Consider the following 19,825-nt stretch of genomic DNA (forward strand, 5'->3'; position numbering starts at 1 on the left):
GTTACTACATTACTTTTTTAAGTACAATACTGTCAAGATACCTTAGATATAGCTTGGAAGGGGAAATTAATATCACAATCTACTTGTAAGATGTCTTTGTATTAAATAAGAGTGCTTAAAATGTTGTCACTGAGTAGAAAAGAAAATGAGATTGTTGAAGCCTATTTTGCCATTAAATTTGATTTATCAAAGATGGTATTAATTGAATCTGGTGATTTTACAAGTTGTTTTGATTGCAGATTCACTGTGGAAAAGGTATTTAGGTGCCCAGTGATATTTAAAATAGAAAGAATAAATTTTCTCTCCAAACTGATGTGTTTACTGTCGGGGAAAAAAAATTATTGGTGCTGCCTCCATTATGAAGACGGATAATAACATAGCTGTTTGTGTAATGCAGGAACATGACATTGTGGCACAACTATAAAGCTTGAAGTGATGTTGAAATATTACGTACGTAATTAAAAACCAACAGTAACATTTGAGAGACAGCATGTTTAATGTATTTCACTTTCATCTATTAGAAATCTCTGGCATACGTTGTGATTCTTTCAGATCGTTATAAAGAGGTTTAAATTATGTATTTCTTTGGAAATAAGTGAACTGGTGGAAATAATGCATCTGAATTTTTTTTTTTTTGACTGATTAAAATGTAGATCAGGGGATAAAACTGCTGGATGCACACAGGAGAGCCTGTTCTGCCCTTGTGTTCTCTGCTCCAGCCTGCCAGTTATGGCTGTGAGCACAGGAAGCTGTAGCCGGGAGGGACCTGCCGGTCCTTTGCCTGCTGCATCCGCAAGCCTGGGCTGCCTGTTGCAGGGTACAAACACCCACCTGGGAAAATCTTGTCCTCTGCAGTCCTGGACCTAGCTCTGACTGCCTCCTCTCCTCTCTGCAGGGTGGTGAAAGAAGAGATCTCCGATGACAATGCCAAGCTTCCCTGCTTCAATGGCCGGGTGGTGTCGTGGGTAAGCAAGCCTCTTGCTTCGGTATCTCACTACCTGTTTCTGCCCTCTCCGAAAACCACTGTTTGGTTGCATAGTGCCAAGTAAGGCACAGGGACTGCTCCGTACTGTCGATGTGCTGGCTGCTAACGAAGCTGATGAGCTGGATTGCCACGCACCAGTCCCTCAGCTGGAAAGGGGACTGCGTGGTGCTGGGTCCCCCGTGCTGGGGACGATGTGGGATGCCTCTCTGGAGAGCCCGTGGTAACTGATGCCTGGCAGAGGTGGTGGTCCCAGCCTGTCTGCAGCGTAACCCGTGTGCCCCTATGGCAGGGTCAGCTTTCCAAGGAAAGTCCTGCTCCGGTGACTGGCGCAAAGGGCTTAAGTGACTTTAGTGCTGGCGAAGCGGACTGGATTTGAGTGCCCTGACGACTAAAGGTACTGCCTGGGCAGCTGCAGGACAAGCTTCTCCCTCCGTGCCATGCCATGCACATGCTGTCCCCTGCCCGCATGCCTCCCTCTGCCCCCAAGGGGACCCTCTGGTTTTTTTGGTGGGGGGAAGAGGGGTATTCAGTCCCCATAGGCAACTATCCCTTTTTCCCCTCTGCTGAGCTGCAGTTTGTGCTGATGGGAGTGTGTGGATCTATGCCAGGAGCAGAACCAAGACCCAAGTGCCATTTTCCAGAGGCCACCAAATAGCCCCTAAACAGTAAAAACCCTCAGCAAATTAGGCTAAGTCAGACCTAATGCTGCTTCAATCCCTTCACCAAACAGCTAGGCCTCGGCTGGGGGCCCATAAAGCGACTGCATTTCGGGAGGGTGGGCGGAGGTGACGGACCAGGCGGGTGGGTGCCCTGCTGACAGACTGGCTCCCGCTTGGATGCTGACCAGGGTGGCAGAGTGGGGTCCTGCCCATTCCCCGAGGGGGTGCACGGGGGGCTCCCACACAAAGAGCCGGTGGCCAGGCGCTGCTGTCCTCCCTCTAGTGGTTAGCTGGGCCCCTCGGCAAACATCCCGGCCAGCTCCTGGCCACCATCCCCGACACTGCTGCATCTGCCCTGAGACATCTTCCTACGCCTCACTTTCCAGCTGCCTTTTGTTTTCCCCTGCTCTGTGAGGAGTCCCAGAGTCCCTGAACCCTTTCCATTGCTCTTTTTTTACCTGGTGTGCTTTTCCTCATGGTCCACGCATCCATGCAGCTGCTGGCTTTCCTTGCAGGGGCTTTCTGGTTGCTCGGTGTGAGCAGCATGGATCTGATGTGGCTCCGTCTGGTGTGACCAGGCCACTGTGCTGCTGCGCTGGTGTGCTAGCTCCTTGCAGGGATTTTGCGCCTGGAGTTAGGACCGCTCCCAGCTCTTGTGTGTGGAGGGTGATGGGGTTCTCAGTGACCTTTATGCACAACTGATGATCCCTTTTTCTATCTCTGCTGAGAATCTTCTTGTCCATGGGTGGTTTGGGGGCTGGGGGGGGAGCACTTGCTTTGCTGCTTCTGCCAGACAGGCCAGGATAAGGCTATTTTAGGAACTTGGTACTAATTTTAGCTAGGGGGAAAGACAGGAGGTTGGATCCAAGTGAATATTTCATGACAGTGCAAGAGGCAGGAAAAGTGCAGGGTGGTTATCAAAACCTTCCCTGGAGGAAACCCCAACCCCGGGAGTGTCAGAGGAAGGCAGCATCAGTCCCACTGCTTGGGAACACCTGCCTTCCTCTCCTCACTGCTGTTTGACAGCTGCCTGTGACTTGTTCCCTCTGTCCAGATCTATTTGCCTGGTCTTGTCTTTAGATCTCCAAGCACAGAGCATTATATGACTTTTCCCTAGGTAATGCTGGACACTTCCAGCATCTCTTCTCCCCTGTGCTCCTGGACAGTGGCTTCGAGATCAGGGATGTGGATCTCAGGGAGTGGGATGTGTCCTGGGAAGACAAGTCACCAGGAAGGTGCTGGAAGCAGAGCTGGGCATGTGCCTGGGGCTTGCTGGAGGGAGGGAAGCTGAGCCAAGTGTGAGACAAGAGCTGGTTAGACAGTTGCGAGAGCAGGAGCCGTTGGGCTTGTCCTGGGGCTTGTGGGACGGGCTCTGCAGCTTTTGACTCCCCAGGGTGCTCTCTGCCCTGTCTGCTGCCTTGGCTGCAGCTTTTTCAGGGCTGCTCTGTCTTTCTTGCCATGGCTGCATCCCTGTCTCTGTTCCCACTGCCTCCCTGGCAGCAGACCCCTCTCCTCCTGCCCTAATGATGATCTGTGGGGTCCATCCCCCTTTTTGTCCTGGTTTTCCCAGTTCTTGAAGGTGGGCAGGGCACTGCTCTGTGTTTGTTCAGTGATGCTGGGAGGTGCTCAAGACCTGTGTAAATGGGCTGTGCCTCCAGCACCTGGATTGACGTCTGCTCCTGCCTCCATGCAGATGTGGTCCCCTCACTTGCAAGCAGCAGAGCTGCCTTTGCATTGACACTGGCATTATGGTTTGGGCAGCAGCGATCAGCTCCTTTCCAGCCCATATTTTATGATCCTTCTGTCCTGACTCACAGTGGGGCATCCCTCACCTCTGTTAGATCAGACCTCTCCTGTGGTGGTTCATGGCTTGGCAGTTGGTTCAAGTACATGGGCTGAGGCTTGTCCTCTGCCCTGGTCTCCTCACCTCCCTGGACTGGCTCCAGGCTGACCCACAGCCCATTTTGTCTGAGGCCTATCAAGGCACTGGGCCCTGCAGTCCTTCCCTGACGCTGGGAGAGAGCCAGCCCCCTGCTTGCCCATGCTGTCTGTGCAAGGGACAGGTGTGGGGCAGACATGAAAAGCACATTAGAAGATACTTAAAGATGAAAATTGATCTTCCCTTGCTTGCAAGCTCTAGCTGGTCCCTGGGGACTTGCTTCCTGGCCAAGGCAGGACACTTTCTGGGCCCTGTCACCTCTGCTCTGGGGATCCCTGAATATCTCTTGCAACAGAAGGACTTTTTGTTGCTTTCCTGCCCAGCCCTATTGGGATTAGCCCTGCTCAGTGCAGCTTGAAAGTGAGGAAAGCACAAACCTGGATAGGGAGTGATGCTGGGGAAACCACTTTCTATTGAGTTTATTTGTGAGCTATCCTGTTTGATCCCACTGGCAAGCTCGTTCTTCCCAGGAGAGGCTCCACCTCATTCCCTGAGCCCTGAAATTGATGCTTTATCTTAGAGCCAGGGGCATGGATGTAGGTGTCCCTGGGCTGCCCCAAAGCATGGCTGATATAAAGAGTTCCTGGCATTTGACCCTTTCTTGAATTTTTGTGCTGGGGAAAGCGTTGAGCTTCCCAGAGGTTGGCTGGAGGTTGTGCCCAAGCCAATTAGCTAGACACAACCTGAAAGTTTGCAAAGTATGTGTGGAAGACAGAAAAAGAGTATGTTGGAGTCTGTTTCAAAGCCAGCCTCAGCCCTGAGCTCTGTTACCCCCAGCTTCTGTGGGGCTGTGAAGGTGAAAGTCCTTTTTGGTCCCACAGCTTGAAGGCAGAGGTGTAGAGGCTGGTAAAATTGAGAAAAGGAATGACTGGTAGCTGCCTCTCCCGATGTAAGAACAACTAGGGGAATCCTCTCCTTGCTGTAGGACATGTGCTAAAGGTTACCTGAGTGTAAAAATTGTGTGCGTGGGTGTGCTGTGCAGATGATGTCAGAGTCTCTAAGCAGGGCTGTCAGCCACCCCGACTTCACCACTGGGTCAGGAATTCCTGAGCCACAAATAGCTGGCGTCTGGGAAGGTGTTGAGGGGGAATGTTGCTACATGCTTGGCCTGTTCATACCCGCTCCTGGGCACCTGCTGTTGTCCACCGTCAGAGATGGGATCCTGTGCCAGGCAGGGTTTTGGCCAGCTTACTTGGCCACTCTTTTAAACGTTTTCCCAGTGCCTCAGCCATTTCATTCTCTTGTCTCTTGTCCCTCCAGCTGGTGTCTGCAGAGGGTTCCCATTCAGATGCTGGCTCGGTCTGTGCCGATAACCAAACGGAGCTGCCTCCCTCCATGGAGCGCACGGGAGGAATTGGAGACTCCAGGCCCCCCTCTTTCCAGTAAGTGACTGGGACACCTATCCTGGTTTCTGAGGGGCCCACAGTGACTTTGGTGTAAATCCAGACCAGGGGCTGGGACACTCCTACCCAAATTGGCAGGGATCACAGCCAGCCAGAGGGGAGGAGGATGGGGCTGAGAACAGATTCAAAGTGGAGCTGCATTATTCAGCAAGCAAGGGCATGCTGAAAATAGTGCAAGGAAGTTGGCAAAGAGCTGGCACAGCTTCCCCCAGTCCTTTTCCCTGCACTTAAAGATGTGCTATGGTTATTCCCCACCACCTCTGTTTGTGTTTCTCAACGAGGAGACAGCTGATGGCTGGAGGCTCAAGCTGGCCAGCACAGAGGTAGAGAGAGCCCGCTTAAGTTGTTCCCTGTTGGACGTATTTGTTTCATTTATCTCATCGCAGCCCTAACACTGGGGGGAGTCGAGAAAACTTGGACAATGAGACAGAGACAGACTCAGTGGTGTCATCACAAAGGGAACGACCTCGTCGGAAAGATGGGCCTGAGCATGGTGAGTGTTGATAACGTGGCAAGAGCTCTGCAGGGCACGGCTGGGCAGGGTGGGGGCACTAGCTCCATACATGGGGCAGCTCTGTCTGCTCTGCAGAACCTTCCCAGCTCAGAAGGGCTGTTCAGTGGTGTGAGGCCATAGCCTCGTGTTGGAGGCAGGAGCTAACCCCTGTGTTACATCAGAGCTTGGTAACAGAACCTTTGGGGGCAAAGGAGCTGTCTACTGTAGAAGCCTCAAGAGCAGAAGAGAGAGGCAGCAGTGCCTCAGTCCTCCTTAGCTGAAAAGCAGTGTGCCATAGCCTTGGCACTCCGTGCTGCTCCTTGGTCTGCCAAGACACAAGCTGCAGGAGTCTTCCATGGCTTTAGCACCGTTGTTCCTAGTAGTCCATCAGCCTCTTCCCCCATCCTCTAGTGGGGTAGAAGAGGTATCCCACAGAAGATGGATCTGATCCCAGGGTGGGCTCAGAGCTGGACGGCACTAGATGGGGTTGTCTGTTTGCCAGATTCATTCTAAGAAGGTTGTCTTGATCCCTGCATGGGGGAAGGAGGTGTTAATCTGTGGCCTGTCCGAAGCATACTGAGCCTTGTCTTTCCATAGCACCCAGGGTGAATGGTACAGTGAAGGGAGAGCGACGCCGAGACCTGGGTGGGTACGAGAGCTCCTCCACGCTCATGAGCAGTGAGCTGGAGACCACCAGCTTCTTCGATTCAGATGAAGATGACTCCACCAGCAGGTAGGACAGCTTAGGTCCTGGAGGAACCCTGTCTTCCCCTTCCCTCCCAGCAGAGAGATGCCTTTGTAGGGCACAATAATCCTGAGCTCCAGGGTCCTTGCCTCTGTCTCAAGCCTCGCTCAGTAGCCCCCTCTGCTATTTTCTCTTCCCCATGTACATTCTGTTCCTGCAGTCCTCTATTCCCTGTGCCATTTCTGTGGTTCTCTTGCTGCTAGAGCCACCACTTTGGCAGCAGAAGAGCTGACGTTCGATTTTTGTCTCTAGGTTTAGCAGTTCAACAGAGCAAAGCAGTGCTTCCCGTCTAATGAGGAGGCACAAGCGACGCCGGCGGAAACAGAAGGCTCCACGCATTGAGCGGGTACGCAGGGGCTGGGTCTCCTGGGGAGGGCAAGGTGGGTGCCTGGTGGGTCTCCCCACTCAGTGCTCCAGGGCTGATCAAGAATTAGGCTGTGTTTGCTGTGGGCGCAGCTGGGGACAGGTGGTGTCCAAGTGCTGAGACTTCATAAAGTGCTGTAAACCTTTTCCAAGCCAATGCAGCCTCAAGACCTGGGGCCACAGACCTTGTCCAGGCTGTGGAGAGGTCATAAGGACTGTGACTGATGCCCTCTGGCTCTGTAAAGCTCCCAGCATAAGGCTGGAGTTGTGGGTGGTGGCTGTGGTGCCACAGGGAGTGGCAGGAAGCACAAGTGGAGGGAGCTTGGGCTAGGAATGTTACCGAGGCACAGGAGGACATCTCAGATTTTACTTATGTTGCAGTCATCGTCCTTCAGCAGCATCACAGACTCCACCATGTCCCTGAACATCATCACGGTCACACTGAACATGGGTGAGTGGGTGCTGTGCATGGAATCTACAGTCCTTCCAGAGCAAATCGGGTGGCAGAGAGGGAACTGGGGAGGGGCCAAAGAGAGAACATGTGGGGAGGAGTGAGGAGATGGGTTCTGTAGGAAAGTGGCTTGTCTTGAAGCACTGGCGTCTCAAGAGTTGCTCTGCGTCCCAGGACATCTCTCTGGGACACGAGTGCAAGTGACCATCGTTAGCATGTGGTTTATCTGAGGTCAGGGCTGCTTGTGCTTTATGGTGTCTTTACTTCTTTCTCTTTCCATCCCTGCAGAGAAATACAACTTTCTGGGCATTTCTATTGTGGGACAGAGCAATGAGCGTGGGGATGGAGGCATTTATATTGGCTCTATCATGAAGGGCGGCGCTGTGGCAGCTGATGGCAGGATTGAGCCAGGAGACATGCTCTTGCAGGTACTTCACGCCCACATACCTCCATCTTTGGGCCTGGGAAAGCAGTAAGAAAAGACCCAGAAGCCTCCCTGTGCACTTTGGCAGGCTAAACCCAGGAAGCTGTGCTTGGAAGAGGGAAGCTGAGTCACTGCTGAGCTGACTGGGGAGCTCAGCCTCTGGTCACATCTCTGGGACTCACTTCTTTGCGTTGTTTGCAGGTAAATGACATCAACTTTGAGAACATGAGCAACGATGATGCTGTGCGGGTGCTGAGGGAAATTGTGCACAAGCCGGGGTAAGTACTCGGGTTGTTCCTTGCCTCCACAGGCAGCTGTATGGCGTGTGCTTGGGATGCGTGAGTCATGTCTTACAGCCACCTCTGTCAGTGACTCTGCAGAAGCTCAGAAGTTAGGTTTCTGATGTTGCTTTGATTCCTGGGTTTTCATGCCCAAAGCAAGAGTTGCAGCCAACAGAATGTTGGTGAATTGGGGTCTGTGCCCCTTTTTTGTGGGGATGCTGTGTCATTAGGGTCATCAACAACCCTCAGCAGGGTCACATAATTTTGTCCATGCTGCTAAGAAAATCCATAGCTGGAGAGAGACGCGGGCACTTTACTGGCAGCTTCTCCCTGCCTGGCAGGAGAGGGCCAGCATACAGCATCTGCCCATCACGCAGGGGTTTGTGCCACTGGGCTCTTGTTCTAACTCTTGCCTTTTTGTTGCAGGCCCATCACCCTGACGGTGGCCAAGTGCTGGGACCCCAGCCCCCGGGGCTGCTTCTCGTTACCCAGGAGTAAGTGGATAGCTGACCCACCCTTAACGCTGGTGCCCAGCTCATGTGAGAGCCCTGCCTTAAGCACTTACTTGGTTGTTGTCTTGTTCCTCCCCTGTGTGCGTGACTCCATGTGGCACTGAATTGGGGTTTGATGGGATTTCAGCTCTCCTGTTGGGAGGCTGCTATGTCCTATTCCCAGGCCAAAATGCCCATAAGCCCAGCCCTCCTTCCCACATCACGCTGGGGACGCGTTTCACTGGGGCAGGGGGGTCACTTGCTCGGGGCGCCAGAGGAAAGAGAAACCCCTCCTTGAGCCATAGGGGGATCTCTCCCTCTGCACCTCTCCTGCTGACCCTCCCTCTCTTCTTTCTCTCCCAGTTGCTCCCCAGCGGATCTGGGCTGGGCCAGACTCTCCATGCTCCGATCCGGGTGAGTCCCGGCAGATGCTGGGGATGGAATGGGCTGTGCTGAGTCCCTGTCCCTCCCCAGAGGTTGATTTGATGAGGGTATAATTTCTTATAGCTACTGACTGACTTTTTTTTTTTTTTTTTTTTTTTTAATGCAGGTGAGCCCATCCGGCCTATTGACCCCGCAGCCTGGGTGTCTCACACGGCAGCGATGACTGGCACCTACCCAGCGTACGGTATGAGTCCATCCATGAGCACAATCACTTCCACCAGCTCCTCCATCACCAGCTCCATCCCAGAGACCGAACGTAAGTCCTTGTGCCTCTGTGCTCCACCCGCTGCACAGCTTCCTCGCCTTCACTGTGCTGTAAAGGGAGCAATACATCTGCTTGGGGACAGCTGAGATGGGCAAGATCTGCCCTGCCAAGGGACTAGGAGGGAGGCAGCTCTCACCAGGCAAGCACTTAAATCAGTGGGAGTTCTGCCTGGCTGAATTAATACCACGTTTTTTTCAGCCTTCTATATAAGCAGAGTAGGAGAGCCTGGGAGCAATCCAGGAGCTATGGCAGGTGCACAGGAAGGGCTCAGGGCAGTCAGTGTTAGTGGCTGAGAGTGTGGGGCAGAGAGATTCAGCTTATTGGGAGCAGTTGCCCTCCCAGCAGATAGGGCAGGAGAGGAGGCAACTGGGAGCAAAGAGCCTTGCAAGCAGGGCAGGGTCCTGCTAAACACAGGGCTCTTTTACTTGCTTTCTGAAGGTTTTGGGTGATTCTAATATACAGAGCCTGAATGGGGCAAAAAGTCAGGAGTTTGTTGTAAATTTGTGAGGAGCAGAGAATTATCTTTCTGGCCTGTGTGGGCTCAATTGGCAGCTTTTGGATCTCAGCTGCTTGGGACTGGCTGGAAAGAAGGAAACTCTAGCCTGGGTTTTGCACAGAAGAAATGGCTGATGTGTGAAGGGTAACATCGGAAGGCTGGAAGGGGAGTTACACAGCATGCGCCCCAAGGCTGTCTGCAATGTATTGTTCCCTGACCCATTCCTCCTGTGTGTGATGCTTCCATATGGCCCTGTTGTCTTTTCTGTCCTGTCTCACCTCTGCATCCCTTCCTTCGTCCACACCACAGGCCTCGATGACTTTCACCTGTCCATCCACAGTGACATGGCCACCATTGTCAAAGCCATGGCCTCACCAGAGTCAGGCCTGGAGGTGCGTGACCGTATGTGGCTGAAGATCACCATCCCCAATGCCTTCATCGGTAAGAGACTGTGCTGTCTGCAGAAAAAGCGGGGACAGGGCAATAAGTGGCCTGTTTTCCAAGCAGATGCCCAAGGGAGCATCTCTGTCACCACAAACTAATTGTTGAACAGGCCAGAGTCACAAATTGAACCTTTGGCCATGCAGTCCCTTTTCACCTTTTGGCCCTCTTTGTCTTGGCTCCGGTTTGGCCCACTGCCTCAAGGGCCGCTGTCTTCCTCTCTTGCTGTATTTAACTCTGATGTTTGGTGGCAGGTTCGGATGTGGTGGATTGGCTCTATCACCATGTGGAGGGCTTTACAGACCGTCGTGAATCCCGCAAATATGCCAGCAATCTGCTGAAGGCTGGCTACATCCGACACACCGTGAACAAGATCACCTTTTCGGAGCAGTGCTATTACATCTTCGGGGACCTCTGTGGAAGTATGACACTTGGTGTGGGTGGGAGGGAGAGGATGAGAGGGGTAGAGGTCCTGCAGAGCCCTGCTGACATCATGGGGGCGTAGATACAGCCATTGCCATCGGGCTGGGCCTCTTGTTCTACACACCTTGTTAGAGAGTGATGAAGGGTATCCCAGCTGCTTTGTCGTGCTGCTGGAGTGGTGAAGCTGGAAACAGCATTGTCAGTGTCACCTACTATGTGATCTTTTCTCCTAGGCAGCCACAGCAGAGTCTTAGTCTTCAGGCTCTGAACTTCCAGTGCTTGCAAGGGGGTGGTGCTCAGACTACTGGGTTCTGCTCAAATAAGGGATGGGGGGAAGTAATTAGCAGGGCAAGCTGTAGCTGTGATGTGGTCCTTTCCCACCAAGCTGGTCTCTGTATTAGGATGGCAGCTCGGACTCACACAGCCTGGCTGTTCTCCAGTCAGGAAGCACAAATGGTTGTGTTGACTATCAGGGAGAGTGCCAACTTGTGTCTCCTTCTATACCCGGTCCTTGTCCATCAGCAGGGGCAGAGAGGGAACTTCTTCATCACACGTGGTTGTCTTTCCACTTGCATTAATCCCTCTTCTCTGCTTTCTTGCAGACATGGCTAATCTTTCTCTTCACGATCACGATGGCTCCAGTGGTGCCTCTGATCAGGACACTTTGGCTCCACTTCCCCACCCGGGAGCTGCACCCTGGCCTATGGCTTTCCCGTATCAGTATCCACCACCTCATCCATACAACCCCCACCCCGGCTTCCCTGACCCGGGCTATAGCTACGGAGGGGGCAGTGCAGGCAGCCAGCACAGTGAAGGTGAGTGAAAAGGACTAAAATATGCCTGTGGGTGTGCAGATGTCCTGTTCAGGACAGGGGAGCAGTAGGAAAAGGCTGGTTAGGCAAGGTCCTGGGGCAGTGGGGGGAAGCCAGGGCAAAAGCCATCTCAGAAGGTCTGTGGGATCTGGAGCTGAAAGGAGGCTGGGAGCATGGCTGTGCTGCAGCATGCTGCAGTCCTCTCTTGGCTGGAGGATCATCCTTTCTTCCTGGCTTGTCTGAGCTGTCACCTAACTTTGCCTCCTGCGCTTCGCAGGGAGCCGGAGCAGCGGTTCCAATCGCAGCGGCAGCGAGAGGAGGAAGGAGAGAGAGAAGACCGGGGAGTCCAAGTCAGGTGGCAGCGGGAGTGAGTCGGACCACACCACGAGGAGCAGCATGCGGCGTGAGCGTGCGGCCAGCGAGCGCTCGGTGCCGGCCAGCCAGCACAGCCAGCGTAGCCAGCACTCTCTGGCTCACAGCATCCGCAGCCACCACAGCCAGCAGTCGTACGGGCCGCCCGGCCTCCCCCCTCTCTTCAGCCCCCCCATGTTGCTGATGCCTCCACCGCCTTCAGCCATGGGGCCCCCTGGGGCGCCGCCGGGTCGTGACCTGGCCTCTGTGCCCCCCGAACTGACAGCCAGTAGACAGTCCTTCCGAATGGCCATGGGCAACCCCAGTGAGTTCTTTGTGGATGTAATGTGAAGCGCCCGTCCCCTGTCTGTCTGCTGCCCCTCCTTCCTCCCCTCTATCCCTGTCGTTTGTCTCCTAGGACCAGCCCTGGCTTCACCCCTTGTTTTTTGGGTTTTTGTTTTTTTGTTTTTGTTTTTTTTGGTCTTGATAACGAAAAGAAAAAAAGGGAAAAAAAAATAAATGGAACTAAACCTCGATTCTAATCCCTCCTCGAGCGGGGTGGACGGGTCTGGCAGGCCTGCTGGGTGCTGCCAGCCCATCCCGCCACCAGACTTGTGTATTGCCAATGGTAATTCCCTCCTGCCGTCCTCTCTAACCCCATTAATCCGCACCCGTCCCAGCGCCCTGTGCTGCTTGCCCGTGTGTCACTGCTGCCTTGGTCCTTCCACCCTAAACATCTCTTCTTTCTTTTCACCCTTTTGTGTTTCTTCTGTCAAGCAGCAAAGAATTACGGGGTGTTTGACTTTCTCTGAGCCTGCCGCCTGTGGGGGGGAGAGCTGGAGCGTGGCGTGGCCCGACAGGAGGACACGGAGCTCCAGGGGCGCTGGGCACGCATGGCGCTGAAGATGGCTTCTTTCCTCCCCTTTGCGGAAGACGCCCTGCCCTTCCCGCAGCCCTGAGAGGGGAGCAGGGACCAGCCTTATATATGTGTTTTAAATCCCATTGTAGTCGCCTTTTGGCTAATGCATGAATGTTCCAGGGCTTCAGTGCCTCTGGGGAGTGGAGGGATGCTGCCACTTCCCTCTTGCCTCCCTTCCCTTGCCCACACATTGGGCCAGGTCTGAGCCTGGCATTGCCCCGGGGCAGGACCCTCCTTCACCTTGCCTGGGCTGTGAGTCTCAGGGCTGGGGCTGTACCTCTGTAGTCAGCCCAGAGTGGTGGTGGGTGCCTGCGCAGTCTTGCACAACTCGGGGCCCTGCACCTGCCCTTGCGTACTTGGGGGGGATTTAAGGGCAGAGTTCTGCTCCCTCCATCCTCCTTTTTGCCCTCTTGCCTGCGACATACCGCTGCCTGTCCCATTTGTAGGGGCTGTCCCATGCCTGGGGCTGCTGGTGGCAGCTGTGGCCTTCTCCCTCCTGCTGTCATGCTCAGCAATGTGACATATTCAAGGGCTTGGATGGAGATAAAACTGTTTTGCTTTCATGCTTTGGGGAAACATAGAGGTCCCCTGTATTTGCCCTGTGAAGGGCCCGAGTCTGCCTCCCACTCCGCCCAGGATGAGGAGCGCTGCTGGCCTGGCTGCCAGGAGGGATGAGACTCTTGGATGGAGGTGGGATGGTCCCACTCCCTCCGCGCTGTGGACAGCACCTGGCAGCAACATGAGCTCTGGGGGGAGGGAGTCTGCAGCCTGAACTGTGGCCTCTGGGCTCGATACCCACAGATATGTCAGGACAGTTGGGTCTGTTTGCTTTGGCGCTCCCTGCCCTTTTTACTTCCTCTTCTGGGTACTCAGAGATGTGCCTCGGGCTGGGGGCAGCCCCTTCCCCATGCCCAGGGCCAAGCACGGTACAGTACAGACACACTTGACCCTGCTCCCATCGGTGCTGGCACCCTGTCCTACTGCCGCGCCATGGCTTTCTCTTCAGGCATTGCCTCCTGTCTTTCTCATGTTTGCAGTTTTTATATGCTGGAGATGTGTTTTGCTCCTTGGGGGTCCGCCTTGCCCCTACAACCTCTCTGCCAGCTCTCACGTGCCATCAGTTCATCTCCCTGTGACTCCCTAAAGCCTCGCCTTCCCCTCGGCCCGCCGGAGTCAGCCTGCCCTGCACCTGCTCTGCTATCCGCCTGTCCCCTGATCTGGGCACCAGCAAGCTGCCGCCTATCCCCCCTCTCCTAATGCCACCCAGCAGCCTCCCTGGCCACTGCTCACGTCCTTGCCCTACCCCGCCCGCTGGGTTTTATACAAACAAAACCAATCTCCTTGTTTTTATTTATAAACATAGTTTTATTGGACTCCTGCTTTGTGTTGTTTTTTTTTTACCCCTTCCCCAGCTGCTTCTTTTCTGCCCTGCCTTTTACTCCCAGCGGGACGAGAGCACCCTGTGCCTGTTTTCCACCTGAGCCCGTTTCCCCGGGGTGCTGAGGGCCCCAACCTGGGCCCGGCCCGGCCTCCCGCTGCCGCCGCTCCCCGGTGCGGCACTCGCTGTTCCTGGGGGTCTCCCGTTCCCCACGGGTGCACCGTCGGTGGAAGAATCAATCTGACAGCGGGTGCTGCTCCGGCGCTTGGTGCAGCTCCCCTCAGCCGCGCTGCGAGGAGGGGAAGCGGGCGAACCCCGCGGGTGCGTGGGACCAGCAGCGCGGTGGAGGGGCACGGTGGCTTCGGGCCTCTACGTGTGTGCGGAGGAGGAGCAGCCTTCCCGCCCGGGCGCACCCCTGTGACCAGGGACGAGGGGGAGTCCCCGCGGCCGTAGCCCCGGCGCTGTCGCTCGCCCCTCGCGCGGACACGGTGGCCACACCGCCGCCCCGCCCTCTCCCTCCGCGCCCCCGGACTACAACTCCCGGCACGCCCCGCGCCGCGGGACTACAGCTCCCGGCAGCCTCCGCGCGGGACCGGCCGTCCCGACCCCGCCCGACGGTACGGCCGCAGGCTGAGCCCCGCCCCCCCGCAGCGGCGCATGCGTGCTGCGGCGGGGCGCGGGCGGGGCATGCGCGGCGGCGGCTCTGCAGTGATAGGGGGGGCGCGGAGGGAAGGGGGGGCGGCGGCCGCCATCTTGGGCGCTGGGCAGTGAGCGGCGGCGGGCAGCGGCAGGTGAGATGCCCCGGGCCGTTTTCCCGCTCCCCGGTGGGGTGCGCAGGCCCGTTTCCTTTCCCTGGACGGCTTCCTGCGGCGGGATTCGTTTCTGCGGCCGCACTTGGGCTGTGGCCGGGTTGCCGCGGGTGGCGGCTCCCCCGGCACTCGCCGGGGGTGGGGGGTCCGCGGGCCTACCCTGTGGGGCGCGGCGCGGCCCTGACAGGCGTGGGACGGGAGGGGCCACCCTGCAGGGCGAGGTCCCCCGCCGGCTGCCCTTGAGGAGGGGCGCGGGAGTGTCCCCCGGAGCCGGGCTGCGCCTTGCGGAGCCGTGTGGGAGGGAAGCGGGGCTCCCGCGGGAGGGCTTTTCCTCAGCCCCCGGTGAGGGGTTACTGGGTGACTCCAGCCCTGCTGAGGCTGGCTTACCCGCTCCCATGTCACTTGGGGTTGATTAGGTTTATAAATTGTTCCTGTTAATTAGCGATCTGCCTGGAATACCTGGGGTGGCAGCCCTGCGGTGCTGAACCGGGCGAGGGTGGGGACAGAGCTAAGCTCTGTGGCACAGGACTGCTAGGGAAGGCCTGCACCGATGTGCTAGGTCAGCCCGAGCAAAGGTCTTGTAGTCAGATCGGGCTGGAACTTCCCCTAAAATCATTTTCCTGTACTACTGATACAAACGTGAATTAGCTAGGTCATGGCTTGCACCCTCTAGCTTTCTCCCTGGAAAACCTGCTGAGGCAGAACGTAGCACTGCTGATGCTAAACTGTGCTTGCTCTGAGGCTTAAAACGGGCTCTTATCCAACGGTTCTTCTAGATATGTTCCACTTCCATTCTTCCCTGGATCAGGCTTTTTGGATTTAGTAAATCTGCAGGAAACAGCTTGTGTTTATTGTCCAGTACAGTTGACTTTTCTCCCCACTAGGAAATGACTTGCTTTTGCTCTAGTCTTCTCCCCATAAACTCTATGATTCCATGATCTCTTTTCTGCTTGCTTTAGTATGGCAAAACTGCTGTCAAGTTTTAGCCTCAGGCTGCTAAAATCTGAGCCTGGAACTTTCCCAGATAGGTGAGTCTGAATGGCTTCTGCGGCTGAGAAGTCTAGGTATTCCAGGTTTCTAACTGCATGCAGACTCATGTGCTGTCGTCTTGGACAACGCTTGCCTGAATGCTATCAGAGCTGTAGCTACTGTTTTTTTCCTATAGTAACAGCTGTACTTGTCCCTGTGAGCTTTGCTTGCAGGGACAATTGCTAATCTGACAAGATGCTGCCAAACTGCCCACTTCCATATTTTCCCTGTCAGAAGGGAGGCATCACTTCTCTGCTGTAGGAAGTGCCATGTTACTGACATCTAGTGACAAAGATACCTGGTGTTCTTTGAGCTGCAAATTGGCCATGTTTTCTTCCAGAGAGAGCATCTGAAATATCCTTGAAGGGTATTATGGCCGGCTGCTTCCTCTTCCTGAGAGAGCACAATTCTTGCCTTTGAAGGGTTGAGTCTTGAGGCTGTGAAGCGTTACATCTTGAGTTCTTTGAAGCACAGATGACTGGAAATGCACTCTGGTTTGATAGTTGGGTTTGTTTTTTTTCCCGATGAAACGGGAACAATCACTAAACAAAATGGGCTTTGTAAAGAAACTTCCTGTGATCCTAGACAAACTTTTATTGTCTCATCCGTGCATCAAGAAATAATAAAGCCAAGACTGTCTTTTGCAGCACAACATCTTGCACTGGTTTTCTAAGCTTATGCTACTAAAGACAGAGTATTTAAAGGCTGGTCTTAGGGTTAACTGGAGGAGGGACAGACATACAACTTGGGGTGTCAAAATATAACTGGTCTGTATGGCAGAGTCAGCTTCTCTCCTTTAGCGAATTACCTACAGAGTCAAAAGTTACTAGCAAGCCATATATTATTTTGATCTCAGCAGGAGGCTGGCAGCTCAGCTAAAAGCTTGCAGACTGGGGCACAGAATGTGAAATGCAGTTGTCTGCTCTACAGTTATAGTAGAAAGAAAGACAAGTCAGGGCACCTAGACCATTACTAGTCTGCAGAATATAAGCTCTTACTCAAACTGCAGTCTGTGTCTCTAACCTATTCTGTTAGAAGATTAATAGAACGCAAGTTACGGTTCAGGCTTCTAGCTCAAGAGTGAAAAGCAAGTAGAAGTTGCTTCGGACTTATTTAAAAACCTGCCTTGGAAGAACTGGTAGGAATGGAAGAAGGCATTGGGGCTGTTCAGATAAGGTTGTACTCAAAATAAGGTGTAGAGGTGTGTTAAATACTGTTCCTGTGATGTTTTACCAGAGTAAGGGAGCTTCTCGTGTTTCCCTGTGTCAGTATTTATCTCTTGTTACTCTTCAGACTGGCTCTGTGCAGTATGACATGTAGAAGTAGACTGTGGGAGGAGAGCCTAGTAGGAGTTGAACGTGCTTCTCTTCCTGCCCACTGGTTATGGGGATTTATGGGATTGGGTTTAAAATAGGAACAGTCTCTGAAACTGATGGGTTTATTTCAATAGCTCTTTAGCTCACAGTGTGCCTCTTAATTAAATTATGCAGCCTGTCTTCCTCAGGATGAAGTGATTGCAGCTACTTTTGTTTAAAACCAAGTGCAGCCCATGGTCTCCTGGAAAGTGGCTAATGCAGCCCTCTAAGCAAAGCTTAGACACTGGGATTAGCTGATGGGGTGATGACATTGTTGTAAGCCTTAAGCCTTTTGGTTTGATAATGGCTAGCACTAGCCTGAAAGGACTGGTTTCTGAATAACTCCAGTTTGCCAGAGCAGCCTGACTAATCCCCCTCCTGCTTCAACTGTTGTCACTTGTCCAAGATCATACTGATTTCTGGAATGCAGAAATTGTTACAGTTGGTGATTTACCCTCAGCCCCCTGGGTGAGAGCTGCAGTACCTCTCCTGGTTTCGTCCTGGATGAGAACTCTAGCAGCTAATGTACCTTGAACTGCTTAGTTAAATAAGCTCCTTAATGCACAGAAATCTGTCTCACTGTTAAGTCAGAACCCAAACTTTCTTTTAATAGACTCCTAAATGGGTTGGTTGCTTTACATCAGCTTATTAACTGACTTGTGATTGCTGTTCCCTAGATGTGCCGTGCAGATGAGAGAAATAAGCGTTCCTGTTTTCATTCAAACTTAGTGATGTTTGTGCTGTGGGAAACTTCCAGCCCCTTAATGTGAGTGACAAAGCCCAGAGCAGCTGGGTCTTGGGTTCACTACTGGTCATCTTGTGTTTATTCGTATCCTGTCCTTGATGGCCCAGGAAACTCGCTAAAGCTAAAGGCTTGTCTCACAGGGGGGCTGTGGCTGTGCAGATGAGCAGGAGTCTGCTGATCAACTCTCAAAGCCTTGCTCCTGTCAGGGGTTGAGTTGAAGGCAGACCATGTCACGTGCTTATTTTTCCCACCTGTAGTGCTAGACTCTTTTCTGGAGAGGTATTTCTGCAGTGAAAATAGCACCCACACAGCTGGCTTAGTGAAACACAGCTGATCCCAAAGGTGTGTTCCTAAATGAATGGACAAAGGCACTCTGCTGTCAGGATGCTACCAGAGCTCACTGAATCCTGAGGCTGCTGGTGCTTGGGTGGTAACGTGGAACTGTAGTTATATTGCTAGGGGCAGCATTAGAACTTCTGTCCCTGCTCCGGCTGCTGTTGAGCTGCTGTGTTACCACTGCACCTCTGAAGAGACAACATGGAAGATTTGCTAGGCAGACCTACCATGATAGTGGCCAGGCCTGGCTCAAGAGTTCAGCTGCCTGCACTGAACCTAGAGAAATGTGGGGGAGGATACAGAGAAAGCACAAATACCGATATATGACCAAAGTTTATGGTGGCTCCATTATTGGTAGGCTGTAGGCACATTGCAAATGATGTTTCCTTCAGACAGTGCCTCGTGTTTTTAAGAGATAGAACAAGCATCTCTTGCCTGTACATGAAGCTGCGGTTACTGCAATCATGTTGCCTCATACCACTGCAGAAAACTGATGAACAATTCCCTATTTTTCCTAAGCGATAAATTTGAGCAGATCAGCTTCTCTTTTTTTTTTTTGTTTGTTTTAATTTGTGCAAATACATTTATAAAAGGCAGGCAACTGTTCCAAAGTTTGTGGTGTAGGTTAAAACCAGCACTGTTCCTGCTCGTGCAGGGAAGGGTTAAAGGTCTACGTGGCATCACCTGAAAGACTTCAGATAATGGCACAAATCTTTGGAGAAAATCACTTGTTTGAATGTCTGTATATCTGGGATTTAGGCTAGAATTCAACTTTGCCTTTCATACACTAATGAACAGATGACTGGTAACAGTGGTGTCTTGTTACTGGTGTGATGCTATGGCTTCTCAAGTAGAGAGACCACAGGAGGCTAATGCAGTGGACAAAGGCTGGAGAATTGCTACTGTTTGCTGTGGCATTTCTGGACGAGTTGCTTCAGATACAGACAAACCACCACAGAAGGAACAAACTATGCTTGTTAGTACATTCCTTATGTCTGCCTTGTTTAGTCTAAGAAAGCTCTGTGCTGTATATTGTTCATTTTTCTACAGCTATTCTAGGTCAGAATCCATGAAGAGGCAATGGAAGTGGAAGGCTGGGCTCTTACATGCTGCAGGAGGGAGCTGCTGAATCTCCACTTGCTAAATGCAGGTTTAGTGCATCATCTTACTAGGTAACTACCAGTTCAGCCACTTGTTGCATCCCAGAATATGTGAAACTACTGAGAGCCCAGCAACAGGATCCTGCTGCCTGAGCCTGTGCTCCTGACTGCACCCATGCGTTCCAAGTGTGTGGCACAATGTAGTTCTGAAAGGGCAAAATACGGTGGCTCTTGGAGGACCACCTGTCTTTATGTCAGAGCTAATAAATAGAGCATTTTCCATCTATGATAGAATCAGTGGACAAAAGCAGCTTTTGAGTTACTGTGCTTTACTGAGTCTCTGTCTTTCTCTGGACTCCCTTGGTCATGGTCTGCAGCTGATGTGCTGCAGACTGGCTTCTGGGGCTTTGTCTAATGTGTGATGATAGTTTGAGAGGGATGCTCCCTAAGGCACATCCCCTGCACAGCATGAGCCCTGACATCGTTTGAGATCAGTATGCCTGATTTAAGAAGTTGCACATTACCATGTCAGTCATTCTGGGTCCAGCTAATCCTGCTGATTTTCAGTTATGTAACTACTGAAATGCATTCAAATCTGCATCCCAGCATTTCATTTTTGTACGTGTTCGTTTTGGTTTTTTTTAAGCTGGCTGTCTTAATGTTGTAACTTTGCCACAGTTGCTAATAA

At 53.0% G+C, this 19,825-nt stretch overlaps 2 protein-coding genes across 11 annotated transcripts in view; both read left to right on the plus strand.

Annotated features, from left to right (window-relative positions):
* The window catches only part of DVL3 (dishevelled segment polarity protein 3), a 33,275-nt gene extending 19,517 nt beyond the window's left edge, over nt 1–13,758 (plus strand). The window contains exons 2-17 of one of the 8 annotated variants that reach the window (XM_074912298.1): nt 896–965; nt 4,844–4,965; nt 5,373–5,479; nt 6,077–6,212; nt 6,477–6,570; nt 6,969–7,038; nt 7,327–7,466; nt 7,664–7,740; nt 8,170–8,282; nt 8,598–8,648; nt 8,785–8,934; nt 9,749–9,880; nt 10,135–10,302; nt 10,906–11,118; nt 11,393–11,791; nt 12,247–13,758. In XM_074912298.1, the coding sequence (XP_074768399.1) occupies nt 896–965; nt 4,844–4,965; nt 5,373–5,479; nt 6,077–6,212; nt 6,477–6,570; nt 6,969–7,038; nt 7,327–7,466; nt 7,664–7,740; nt 8,170–8,282; nt 8,598–8,648; nt 8,785–8,934; nt 9,749–9,880; nt 10,135–10,302; nt 10,906–11,118; nt 11,393–11,791; nt 12,247–12,278 (2,074 nt within the window). In that variant the 3' untranslated portion in view covers nt 12,279–13,758. Of the gene's footprint in view, nt 1–895; nt 966–4,843; nt 4,966–5,372; nt 5,480–6,076; nt 6,213–6,476; nt 6,571–6,968; nt 7,039–7,326; nt 7,467–7,663; nt 7,741–8,169; nt 8,283–8,597; nt 8,649–8,784; nt 8,935–9,748; nt 9,881–10,134; nt 10,303–10,905; nt 11,119–11,392 lie in introns of all 8 variants that reach the window. The other 7 variants (XM_074912300.1, XM_074912299.1, XM_074912302.1 and 4 more) reach the window with 7 other exon arrangements.
* A 695-nt stretch (nt 13,759–14,453) lies between these two features.
* Nucleotides 14,454–19,825, plus strand: part of AP2M1 (adaptor related protein complex 2 subunit mu 1) — a 30,044-nt gene continuing 24,672 nt past the window's right edge. For 2 of the 3 annotated variants that reach the window (XM_074911795.1, XM_074911792.1), the window contains exon 1: nt 14,454–14,554. The gene's annotated coding sequence lies outside the window, so the exon portion shown is untranslated. Of the gene's footprint in view, nt 14,555–19,087; nt 19,210–19,825 lie in introns of all 3 variants that reach the window. The other variant, XM_074911794.1, reaches the window with a different exon arrangement.

This window comes from Athene noctua, chromosome 8 (assembly GCF_965140245.1).
Source record: "Athene noctua chromosome 8, bAthNoc1.hap1.1, whole genome shotgun sequence".
NCBI lineage: Eukaryota > Metazoa > Chordata > Aves > Strigiformes > Strigidae > Athene > Athene noctua.